Below are 13573 nucleotides of genomic sequence, written 5' to 3' on the forward strand. Positions count from 1 at the left end.
TTTTGGACTTGGGATTAGTTTTAATTTTATTCTTTATAACTGGCCCGGCATGGCCAAGCGCATAAGGCGCGCGACTCGTAATCCGAAGGTCGCGGGTTCGCGCCTGCGTCGCGCCAAACATGCTCGCCCTCCCAGCTGTGGGGGCGTTATAATGTGACGGTCAATCCCACTTTTCGTTGGTAAAAGAGTACCCCAAGAGTTGGCGGTGGGTGGTGATGACTAGCTGCCTTCCCTCTAGTCTTACACTGCTAAATTAGTGACGGCTACCACAGATAGCCCTCGAGTAGCTTTGTGCGAAATTCCAAAACAAACAAACAAAATTCTTTATAACTTTCCTCCATAGGTTTCCAAAGCTAGTTTTAAAATCTAACACTGGAGTGGTAAGCGGAAATACTGCGTTGTTAAGGCCTATATTTAGGGCTCTGTGGTGCGTGATTCAGTTGTGAAAGTTCACAGAACGGTTCGTGTCGTTGTTTAAAGCGTTATCGTTTGTATTTTTGAAATGTGCTAACAGACGAGGGTTTTTTAGCTTTCTAACCAAATTGCGTTTGAGAGTTGTTACTTTAAAGTACATGTTTTGCTCAGTTCTGAGTTAGTGATTAAAGTAAGCTGTACTATTGAGTGGTAGTCAAACATTCAAGGTTGCTATGGGGTTAAGTTCATTTTTATAAATAAATTTCACTTCTATATTTAGATTGCCTTAAATTTTAGTTGAGCTTTTCCACTATCACAGTTTTAGATAAAAAAACAAACTAGCTTTGAAGACTTGTGAGATAGCGAATTCTACATTTATTTTGTTACGGCTTTACTTGACGTTTATTTATAATTCTTTCTGTTGTTTAGTTCAACTATGAATTTTTAGTTATGTTAAAATGCTAACTCCTCTTCTAACTACACTGCTATGGCATGTTGAATCCGAGTATGTTAGTATCATGTAGTTGACACGATCTATCCCTAGCGGTGATGTACAGGTGTTATTGCACAGGTGTTAATATTGAACACCTGGAGCCAAGCAGCCCCTACAAACAGTGGTAGGCTGTATGAAGTTTAAATCTCCATTGGAGGACTGGACATATCTGTTATGGTGAGAGTACCTTGTTACCCTGGAGGACCCGAGCTTCCAAGCAGCTGAAGAGGTAACTATGTTCTCCCCATTGCGATATAGACAAACCTGACATTTCTTGTTAAGTTAGAAACATTAAATTCAAACATTATTACACAGGATCTTAATTGAGTTGATTAATCCGAAGTCAACATGAGGGGAAAAAGCTAGTTGATCATTTCACCACTTTAGTGAAAGGAGTTCGTTGGGTGTCCAACACAAGTATACAAAACTGGTATATAAAGATAGTTATCATATTATATTATACACTATGTCCAGTATGTTTGTCAGTGAACAAACACTGTTAGTTTAGTTAACTCTGTTATTTATCCTGTCGACCATCCCATTATAAAGGAGACATACTTTTTACAGGAAACAATTTTACTTGAAAATATCATACCGTGCCACAGACTTATAGGTTATCATTTGCAGTACAAGTAACATAAAAATATTTATATTTATTGCACATGTTTACCACTACATATGAAATAAATTGTGACTTACGAACATACAGAGACACATGTATATTCTGTTTCATAAAAAACACCAACACTAAGATTGTATAATACTTTTTTTTTGTTATGTCATATATGTTTTTCTTATAGCAAAGCCACATCGAGCTATTTGCTGAATCCACTGAGGAGAATCGAATCCTTTATTTAAGCGTTGTAAATCCGTAGACTTACCACTGTACCAGCGAGGGATTGTTATGTCAGCCCGGAAGTTGTTTGTTTCCTAGATTCTTAGATATATATTCCAACATATATAAAAAAAACTGTTTTATAACAACTTATTATCATATTTGTTACGAGAGTAAGAAGATAAATTACATACCAATCAGGAAATTCACCTTGTGAACAATAAAGCACTATCTAAACATGCTAGGAAAATAGCTAGTATTATTTTATTTAATGAAAAGTAAAGAACTTAAGATAATACTGTTTTGAAAACATTAGTTTAATCTCACTAGGCCCGAGTGGGTTCAATTCCACTCGATAGACACAGCAGATAGCCTCATGTGGCTTTGCTATAAGAAAAAACACAACACACAAACACCCTTTAGTCTTACATTGCTAAATTGGGGACGGCTAGCGCAGGTAGCCCTCGTGTAACTTTGCGCGAAATTAAAAACAAACAAGCTTAATATCATTAATATTCATGAAAATAAAGTGTTTTTTTCAGATTAAAACTACGACTTAAGCTTTTAGATAGCGGCTATTATGAAATCAATATATTACTTAATTCAAAATGTAAGATTCTTCTTACATGCTAAATTATTCATACTCCTAAATATAATTATTATTTGTATAAAACTAGTGTGCACTCTTATAGTACATCATATTCTCTACTTATTTTGGGAACATTAGAATGTTAACAAAACCATCTTAATATATTAAATATTGAAGACGAAACACTAAAGCATAGCGACTTTATTGTTACAGAATGATCTGGAAATCTAAACAATAAACGCTGATAAAGTCTGTACTAGTGATAGTATTTTTAGCATCATGACTGAATTAGCGAGAACTCAGGAAAAGTTTACTACTAACACATAGATGTAGGAACAAAGGGAACTGAAAAGCCCGGTATCAGTTTTAAATGTTTCCATTTTCTAGACTTTGAAGTATAATCATTGCTATTAGAATTTGTGGGGGGCTTATCTTCCACCCTTCCCCAGTTCCTATAATCATTGCTATTAGAACTTGTGGAGGGCTTATCTTCCACCCTTCCCCAGTTCCTATAATCATTGCTATTAGAACTTGTGGAGGGCTTATCTTCCACCCTTCCCAGTTCCTATAATCATTGCTATTAGAACTTGTGGAGGACTTATCTTCCACCCTTCCCCAGTTCCTATAATCATTGCTATTAGAACTTGTGGAGGACTTATCTTCCACCCTTCCCCAGTTCCTATAATCATTGCTATTAGAACTTGTGGAGGCTTATCTTCCACCCTTCCCCAGTTCCTATAATCATTGCTATTAGAACTTGTGGAGGACTTATCTTCCACCCTTCCCCAGTTCCTATAATCATTGCTATTAGAACTTGTGGAGGCTTATCTTCCACCCTTCCCCAGTTCCTATAATCATTGCTATTAGAACTTGTGGGGGCTTATCTTCCACCCTTCCCCAGTTCCTATAATCATTGCTATTAGAACTTGTGGAGGACTTATCTTCCACCCTTCCCCAGTTCCTATAATCATTGCTATTAGAACTTGTGGAGGGCTTATCTTCCACCCTTCCCCAGTTCCTATAATCATTGCTATTAGAACTTGTGGAGGACTTATCTTCCACCCTTCCCCAGTTCCTATAATCATTGCTATTAGAACTTGTGGGGGCTTATCTTCCACCCTTCCCCAGTTCCTATAATCATTGCTATTAGAACTTGTGGAGGACTTATCTTCCACCCTTCCCCAGTTCCTATAATCATTGCTATTAGAACTTGTGGAGGCTTATCTTCCACCCTTCCCCAGTTCCTATAATCATTGCTATTAGAACTTGTGGAGGGCTTATCTTCCACCCTTCCCTAGTTCCTATAATCATTGCTATTAGAACTTGTGGAGGACTTATCTTCCACCCTTCCCCAGTTCCTATAATCATTGCTATTAGAACTTGTGGAGGGCTTATCTTCCACCCTTCCCAGTTCCTATAATCATTGCTATTAGAACTTGTGGGTGCTTATCTTCCACCCTTCCCCAGTTCCTATAATCATTGCTATTAGAACTTGTGGAGGACTTATCTTCCACCCTTCCCCAGTTCCTATAATCATTGCTATTAGAACTTGTGGAGGCTTATCTTCCACCCTTCCCCAGTTCCTATAATCATTGCTATTAGAACTTGTGGGGCTTATCTTCCACCCTTCCCCAGTTCCTATAATCATTGCTATTAGAACTTGTGGGGGCTTATCTTCCACCCTTCCCAGTTCCTATAATCATTGCTATTAGAACTTGTGGAGGACTTATCTTCCACCCTTCCCCAGTTCCTATAATCATTGCTATTAGAACTTGTGGGGGCTTATCTTCCACCCTTCCCCAGTTCCTATAATCATTGCTATTAGAACTTGTGGAGTGCTTATCTTCCACCCTTCCCCAGTTCCTATAATCATTGCTATTAGAACTTGTGGGTGCTTATCTTCCACCCTTCCCCAGTTCCTATAATCATTGCTATTAGAACTTGTGGAGGACTTATCTTCCACCCTTCCCCAGTTCCTATAATCATTGCTATTAGAACTTGTGGGGCTTATCTTCCACCCTTCCCCAGTTCCTATAATCATTGCTATTAGAACTTGTGGGGGGCTTATCTTCCACCCTTCCCCAGTTCCTATAATCATTGCTATTAGAACTTGTGGAGGACTTATCTTCCACCCTTCCCCAGTTCCTATAATCATTGCTATTAGAACTTGTGGGGGGCTTATCTTCCACCCTTCCCCAGTTCCTATAATCATTGCTATTAGAACTTGTGGAGTGCTTATCTTCCACCCTTCCCCAGTTCCTATAATCATTGCTATTAGAACTTGTGGAGGACTTATCTTCCACCCTTCCCCAGTTCCTATAATCATTGCTATTAGAACTTGTGGAGGGCTTATCTTCCACCCTTCCCCAGTTCCTATAATCATTGCTATTAGAACTTGTGTGGGGCTTATCTTCCACCCTTCCCCAGTTCCTATAATCATTGCTATTAGAACTTGTGGAGGACTTATCTTCCACCCTTCCCCAGTTCCTATAATCATTGCTATTAGAACTTGTGGAGGACTTATCTTCCACCCTTCCCCAGTTCCTATAATCATTGCTATTAGAACTTGTGGAGGACTTATCTTCCACCCTTCCCCAGTTCCTATAATCATTGCTATTAGAACTTGTGGGGCTTATCTTCCACCCTTCCCAGTTCCTATAATCATTGCTATTAGAACTTGTGGAGGACTTATCTTCCACCCTTCCCCAGTTCCTATAATCATTGCTATTAGAACTTGTGGGGGCTTATCTTCCACCCTTCCCCAGTTCCTATAATCATTGCTATTAGAACTTGTGGAGGACTTATCTTCCACCCTTCCCAGTTCCTATAATCATTGCTATTAGAACTTGTGGAGGGCTTATCTTCCACCCTTCCCCAGTTCCTATAATCATTGCTATTAGAACTTGTGGAGGACTTATCTTCCACCCTTCCCCAGTTCCTATAATCATTGCTATTAGAACTTGTGGAGGACTTATCTTCCACCCTTCCCCAGTTCCTATAATCATTGCTATTAGAACTTGTGGAGGCTTATCTTCCACCCTTCCCCAGTTCCTATAATCATTGCTATTAGAACTTGTGGGGCTTATCTTCCACCCTTCCCCAGTTCCTATAATCATTGCTATTAGAACTTGTGGAGGACTTATCTTCCACCCTTCCCAGTTCCTATAATCATTGCTATTAGAACTTGTGGAGGCTTATCTTCCACCCTTCCCCAGTTCCTATAATCATTGCTATTAGAACTTGTGGGGCTTATCTTCCACCCTTCCCCAGTTCCTATAATCATTGCTATTAGAACTTGTGGAGGACTTATCTTCCACCCTTCCCCAGTTCCTATAATCATTGCTATTAGAACTTGTGGAGGACTTATCTTCCACCCTTCCCCAGTTCCTATAATCATTGCTATTAGAACTTGTGGAGGACTTATCTTCCACCCTTCCCCAGTTCCTATAATCATTGCTATTAGAACTTGTGGAGGCTTATCTTCCACCCTTCCCCAGTTCCTATAATCATTGCTATTAGAACTTGTGGGGGCTTATCTTCCACCCTTCCCCAGTTCCTATAATCATTGCTATTAGAACTTGTGGAGGACTTATCTTCCACCCTTCCCCAGTTCCTATAATCATTGCTATTAGAACTTGTGGAGGCTTATCTTCCACCCTTCCCCAGTTCCTATAATCATTGCTATTAGAACTTGTGGAGGGCTTATCTTCCACCCTTCCCCAGTTCCTATAATCATTGCTATTAGAATTTGTGGGGGACTTATCTTCCACCCTTCCCCAGTTCCTATAATCATTGCTATTAGAACTTGTGGAGGGCTTATCTTCCACCCTTCCCCAGTTCCTATAATCATTGCTATTAGAACTTGTGGAGGGCTTATCTTCCACCCTTCCCCAGTTCCTATAATCATTGCTATTAGAACTTGTGGAGGGCTTATCTTCCACCCTTTCCCAGTTCCTATAATCATTGCTATTAGAACTTGTGGAGGGCTTATCTTCCACCCTTCCCTAGTTCCTATAATCATTGCTATTAGAATTTGTGGAGGACTTATCTTCCACCCTTCCCCAGTTCCTATAATCATTGCTATTAGAACTTGTGGAGGGCTTATCTTCCACCCTTCCCCAGTTCCTATAATCATTGCTATTAGAACTTGTGGAGGGCTTATCTTCCACCCTTTCCCAGTTCCTATAATCATTGCTATTAGAACTTGTGGAGGGCTTATCTTCCACCCTTCCCCAGTTCCTATAATCATTGCTATTAGAACTTGTGGAGGGCTTATCTTCCACCCTTCCCTAGTTCCTATAATCATTGCTATTAGAACTTGTGGAGGGCTTATCTTTCACCCTTTCCCAGTTCCTATAATCATTGCTATTAGAACTTGTGGGGGGCTTATCTTCCACCCTTCCCCAGTTCCTATAATCATTGCTATTAGAACTTGTGGGGGACTTATCTTCCACCCTTCCCCAGTTCCTATAATCATTGCTATTAGAACTTGTGGAGGGCTTATCTTTCACCCTTTCCCAGTTCCTATAATCATTGCTATTAGAACTTGTGGAGGACTTATCTTCCACCCTTCCCCAGTTCCTATAATCATTGCTATTAGAACTTGTGGAGGGCTTATCTTTCACCCTTTCCCAGTTCCTATAATCATTGCTATTAGAACTTGTGGGGGCTTATCTTCCACCCTTCCCAGTTCCTATAATCATTGCTATTAGAACTTGTGGGGACTTATCTTCCACCCTTCCCCAGTTCCTATAATCATTGCTATTAGAACTTGTGGGGGGACTTATCTTCCACCCTTCCCAGTTCCTATAATCATTGCTATTAGAACTTGTGGAGGCTTATCTTCACCCTTCCCCAGTTCCTATAATCATTGCTATTAGAACTTGTGGGGGGCTTATCTTCCACCCTTCCCCAGTTCCTATAATCATTGCTATTAGAACTTGTGGAGTGCTTATCTTCCACCCTTCCCCGGTTCCTATGTCTATGTAATAAAAACAGATATTAATTGATTGGTAGCTATCTGTGCTATGTACTTAGTATGCGAAGCTAAAATACACTTAAGAGTATTAAATAAAAATAAATTTTCTTACAAATGTAATAATCTTGGTGTATGCTGAGCAGAACTCTACCCGAGAAACTGCTTCTCCCTCGTTTTGGAGCTTTACTTTGAATATCAGATCTGTTAAGGTCAGTACAATAAGTCCCAAGCAGAAGAGCTAGAGAATAATAAATTCATCACTTAAAAATTGTTAACGATGTTTCAAAATGTAATTGTATTTTAGTTAAAAAGATTCTTAAACTTAGATTTGTTAGTCATCTGTTATACTGTGTGTTTCAAGATGAAAATTATTATCCTTATCTTGGTTTAGTCACACTCTTAATATATTATTGTTTCATTGTATTTCACTTACTAAAAATCATGGGATAACAATCTAAGCAAATCAGAGAGAGGCTCAACTACTAGGTTTCTTGTAGCAGTAAGATGTTTGCTGTATTTTTGTATGTACAATAACAAATAAAAATGTACATGAAAAAATAAAGTACTTACTAGTTTACTCATAGTGAGCAATGTCCATGGTAACGGAGGGCCCTTACGTTTTCTGGTTCTTGTCACTTCCACAGGAACGAGTAACCACAGAAAAATACAAGGTATCCAAATTAAGATAGAATTATGGAAACATGGTGTAAAGTCAGGCTGGTTAGTGTACCATGTTACTTGTAGGTCCTATGGTTTGTATAAAAGTGGAATGAATTTTCTAACTGATACAAAATTGACATTATTTCTAAAAAAAATGTATTTCAGTACTTATGTAAGTAATAGGTTTTTGCCTAAATAAATACATTTTGATATAACTGTATTAGGTTATGATTAAAAAACAGACTTATGTTTATCAAATTAATATAAGAACGACAGAGACAAAAAGATCTGCCACAACAAAAAACTAGAACAACTAAGATGCAAACAAGAGAAAAGACACCAACACGACAAACCGTTGACTAACCTCATAATTAACAGATCCGACCGACCATTAAACAGAGACGAGATACATCTACCTAACAAAGGACTCAACTTCGCAATAGCACCTAGGTACATTCCAACCATAGAAATCAAAACATGTTTAGAAGATCTAGCCAGGAGACTTGTGATACTTTCTACAGAAAACAAAAACAAAGAAACAACCAAAAACAACCAACAGAAAGAAGACAACTTAGATAATTTTATTGACATCCAACAGCCAAACTTCCCAGGTAAAATTGAAAATTTATATTTTCCAGAAACACCTAAAAACAACATCTTAAACGATTTTTTCAAAGAATTTTCTCACAAAACCATCAACATAATTTCACAAAACAGAAAGCTAAAAAACAATCTTACAAAAAGAGACATTAATTCCATTAAAAACCTAAAACAAGACAAAAACATAAAAATTATAAAAGTACATAAAGGTAATGCTATAGTCATAATGAACACGAATTAATACATCCAAAAAATGAAGAACATCCTATTAGACACGAACAAATTTAAACCAATACACACAAATCCAACAAGGACACACGAGACGCAACTAAACAAATTACTACTACAAATGAAAAAAGCCAACACAATTTCACAAACACTTTATTCCTACCTACGTAAAACCGACTCACGCACACCACAAATATACGGCATCCCCAAACCTCATAAACCAGATTGTCCATTACGACCAATAATGTCCACATATGAATCGTTTAATTACAATCTTGGTAAATACATAGCATTGGCATTCTCCAAATATGTAACATCAGCCAGCTTATTCGTCAAAGACTTTTTTAATTTCAAGTCTAATCTAAATCAACTTAATCATAAAGCCTTAATGGCCAGTTTCGATATTATATCCCTCTTTACAGAAGTTCCAACCACTGAAGCCTGCAAGATAGCTTTAGAACTCTATATCCGAGACCCTAACCCATCTATAGACATTCCCAGCAACCAATTAGCAACCCTCATAGAATTCACCACGATAAAGACAAACTTCATGTTCAACAACCACAACTATGTACAAACAAATGGCCTAAGCATGGGCAACCCAGTATCACCAGCTCTAGCCGATATTTTTATGACACAAGTTGAAACACAAGCAATTAACACAGCATTACATCCACCACTATACTGGTACAGATATGTAGATGACACGGTTGCGGGATTCAGATCTACAGAACACACACTTAATTTTTTCAATCACATTAAGTCTATACATTTCAACATTAACTTCACATGTGAACAGGAAGAAAGCAATCAAATATCATTTTTTAACCTCAAAATTACAAGAACCGACACACACTTTAAAACAGAAATTCACCAAAAAATCACCCATACTGAACTATACATTCCTTGGGACTCAGCACATGAAACAAAACAAAAACTCAACATACTAAGAAACCAAATAAACACAGTCATTAAACTCTGCTCACCAGATAAAATTAACGATGAATTAGACAAAATAAAACAATACTTCATTAACATCAACAAGTTTCCTCTACAAACCGTAGAAAACATTATACGCACACAGCTAGATAAAAAGCAAAATCAACTAACAAAAGTAAATACATCTCACGAATCAAAAAGTCACGAAACCATATACTGCTGTATACCATATATTCCAGACAGCAGCAGACAAATAACCAACATTTGGCAAAAACTAGTAACAAAATATGATATTCCAGTTAATGCTAAATTTATTCAAAAACCAAGCACAAAACTGAGGTCTATACTATGTAAAAACTACACTGACAAACACCACACCAACATTATTTATAAAGTAGAATGTGATAACTGCCACGACTTCTATATTGGAGAAACAAGTAGAAAAATGGAAACCAGATTCAAAGAACATAAAAAGTCACCTTCACACGTTTTCGAACCCTGCAAGTCAAATAAACACAACATAACCATAGAAAACACTCAAATACTAAATGAAGAAGCAAACATAAACAAACGCAAAATTAAAGAAGCCTTACTTATACAACAACTTAAACCCAAAATAAACCAATATAAAGGGACGCCTTTATACCTATATTAAATATAATAAAATTATATATTCAAACATCTAACACCACCCTTTACATTCCGACACTCAGTTACACAACCCCTCCCAAACATGTGGTCAGCTTCCGGTCAGATACCTCTTTCTTTCTTTGTGAACCTGACGATGACCGAAGAAAGTCGAAACGTTGTTCGCTCTTCGACGTAAAATATTTTCTCAAGCCAAACAAGCCGTTTTTGCATATATATTTCTCGACATCACTAATATAATTACTGTTTTGACAAGTATAAATACAGGTTATTCGTCATATATTACAATAACAATTTGAATATGCTAGTGGAGTTGTGAATCAATACAGAAGCGAGTCAAGTACAATGCACAACGTATATTTATTTTATTCACGGCAAATTTTTTGATTACTTGACAGTGTAATATATCCATAGATGAATTTATAGCTGAAAAAATATTTTAAATACATTTCTGAGGAAGAATCATTGTGAAGAGAACGTGTTAAACAATGTAGAGCTAATAGTACTGTGATACCAATGTTATTAACACTTCTGTTATTAATTTTGTTATCGATGAGCGAAGGAGAAAGAAAACAGAAAGGTTTGAGTAGGGGCGTTATTTATTGCTAAGAGTAACTATCAAATAATCCGCTGTGAACTGTGATTCTGAAAGTTGGTCAAGGTCACAAGTATTATACTCATAGAAACAGTGTGGGTGATTATCATAATAATCTAAATAAATAACGAAAAAATATTAATAAATTCCATTTTGTCAATATATGAAAACAAACAAAATATAAAAATGATTTCTAACATACTACGAATACCAATTTCTTGAAATGCATGTTGCTCATACAAGTTTTGTTAACATAACATGCATTAAACTAGTATTAAAACGTTCAACTGCTGTCGTCAAGGTGTTAATTTTGTATTATATATTTCTGTTTCCTATTGGAATATTCAATTCCCTTACCAACTATCGGCCGGGTATGGCCAGATGGTTATGGTACTCGCTTCCTAATCTGTGGGCCACGGGTTCGAATCCCCATCACACCAAACATGTTCACCCTTTCAGCCGTGGGGGCATTTTAATGTGACGGTTAGTCCCACTATTCGTTGGTGAAAGAGTAGCCCAAGAGTTGGCGGTGGGTGGTGATGACTAGCTGCCTTCCCTTTAGTCTTACACTGCTAAATTAGGGACGGTTAGCGCAGATAGCCCTCGATTAGCTTTGTGCAAAATTCAAAACAAACTAAGATATTAGTTTATTTTCACATTTCTATTTCATATTAGAACATTCTAGAGCTCCAATGAAGACGTTAATTTTGTATTTTCCACTAGTGACTGAACGGTAAGACTGAAGGTTTATAGAGCTAAAAATCAGGTTTCGATACCCGTGGTGGACATAACACAGATAGCTGTAGCTTTGGTCATTTATTAGGTAGCTTTGTGCTTAACAACAAATAAACAAACTTAAATTTTGTGTGATATAGTTTTATATCATATTAGAACATTAAAGTAATTTAACGAAGACATTAATTTTGCATTACATATTCCTATTTTGATTTAAAATGTTCTCGCCTTTTGAGAGACGGAGCCCTAATTCTAAAGCTGTTGAAAAACACATATTTAATAAACGTGGAAAACACGTTGAGTTTATGATAACCTAACTGATTTTCAAAGTCGTGCTATTTTTTCATAATATTTACGTGTGACAGTGTTTAAGATATTATCATTATTCATTCGCAAGGACACATCATTTACTTTTAATTTGAAACTGTAGACTAGAGCTAACAGCAATTGTAGTTTGAAGTAGACACTCTTAATTGAATACTAGGTTTAATTATTACCATGATAAAGAACCTATAGCTGTGATTACGAAGCTTTTTTAATAGAGCCAAGCAGTTGGTTTATATAGGTAGGGACTAGAAAGGGCTGAACCCCAGGACCCATGGTTTTAATGGGGTCCATTAATAATTTTATTATATGTAAAATTACATAGGATTTAGTACTTACAAAATTATTAGCCCCTTGGCCCACACGACCTTAAATCCGCTACTGGAACCAAGTGTTGGATCCGAGGCACGAGAATCACCAGCCCAATACATTATCTACTAAGCCACTCTCAGATTAGCTCTTACTTTATAGCTGGGTGTGAAGTTATTTGGGTTGATCGTCTATATAATATATTATCATTGATATAAATAATGGTTATTCTGATTTTTGCAGTTAAATTAAATTGACTTACCCAAAATGGAGAGAAGCAGAATTCTTCTGATAAAGAGGAATCGATCATGTTGTTGTTATCAGATATATGTTAAATATTTGACACTTCTTAAAATTTCAGTTAAATATTTTTATAAGATATTAACAAAGACGTTCTTAGCAGATAAAATTATACCACTGTAGTGACTTTCTATATGTATATAAATTTTGTACAAATTAATTACATAAAAATTACATCCGCATATAAGGATTTGGTAGTTAATGTCAGTTTAAAGTAAAGAAATGAACTTTGGTATATCCTTTGTACAGCTAGTCTTGCAATCTAGAGTAAAGTTCAAGTGTGAATTATGGTTTCATTGTATTGAGATAACGAGATAGTCCGTTACCAGTGGCGGATCAAGATAATTTATTTAGCCACCTCCCCCATTGATTCAATTCATAAATACTGTATATTAGTGTACAAACTTGACGTATAATACTTTTCATGTAAGGGTCGTTGTACAGCTTCGCTGAGTTACCTACAGCACGCAACACAAATTCCTATTGTTCCGGTAAAAATGGCGACAGGATATTTTAAGGTAGCTGTGATTGGTTGATAAAGCAGATAATCATATTCTTTAGTAATACTAGTCATACCACTTTACGTTTCGTAGCTTACCTTTAGATGAAAGAAAATTGTTGAAACGGTGAAAGGATTTAACTTAGTTAGGTGTGAAGTGCGATTTGGGGTCACTTGCCAATTGAATTAATCAAATTTCTGGATGTTTTATTCAATTATCCTACAGAAAACAGCAGATTAAAACTGATCTTTTTTAAAAATTATTGTTGTATTAGTTTCCCTTATAATTTATACTTGTTGAAAGCTGGAAAGTTTGCCAGTTCTTTTAATCCCTCTGTCTATGGCCCGGTGGTCGCGGGTTCGAATCCCCGTCGCACCAAACATGCTCGCCCTTTCAGCTGTGGGGGCTCTATAATGTGACGGTCAA

The 13573-nt window shown here is 36.8% G+C and overlaps 1 protein-coding gene across 2 annotated transcripts in view; it reads right to left on the reverse strand.

Moving 5' to 3' along the window:
• The window catches only part of LOC143239984 (multidrug resistance-associated protein 1-like), a 178163-nt gene extending 165293 nt beyond the window's left edge, over positions 1–12870 (reverse strand). For both annotated transcript variants that reach the window (XM_076481725.1, XM_076481716.1), the window contains exons 1-3: positions 12610–12870; positions 7880–8056; positions 7422–7547 (exon numbers count right to left, since the gene is read on the reverse strand). In XM_076481725.1, coding sequence (XP_076337840.1) covers positions 7422–7547; positions 7880–8056; positions 12610–12657 — 351 coding nt within the window. In that variant the 5' untranslated portion in view covers positions 12658–12870. The remainder of the gene's footprint in view (positions 1–7421; positions 7548–7879; positions 8057–12609) is intronic.
• Between the last annotated feature and the right edge of the window lie 703 nt (positions 12871–13573).

The sequence above is a fragment of the Tachypleus tridentatus genome, chromosome 2 (assembly GCF_004210375.1).
Source record: "Tachypleus tridentatus isolate NWPU-2018 chromosome 2, ASM421037v1, whole genome shotgun sequence".
NCBI lineage: Eukaryota > Metazoa > Arthropoda > Merostomata > Xiphosura > Limulidae > Tachypleus > Tachypleus tridentatus.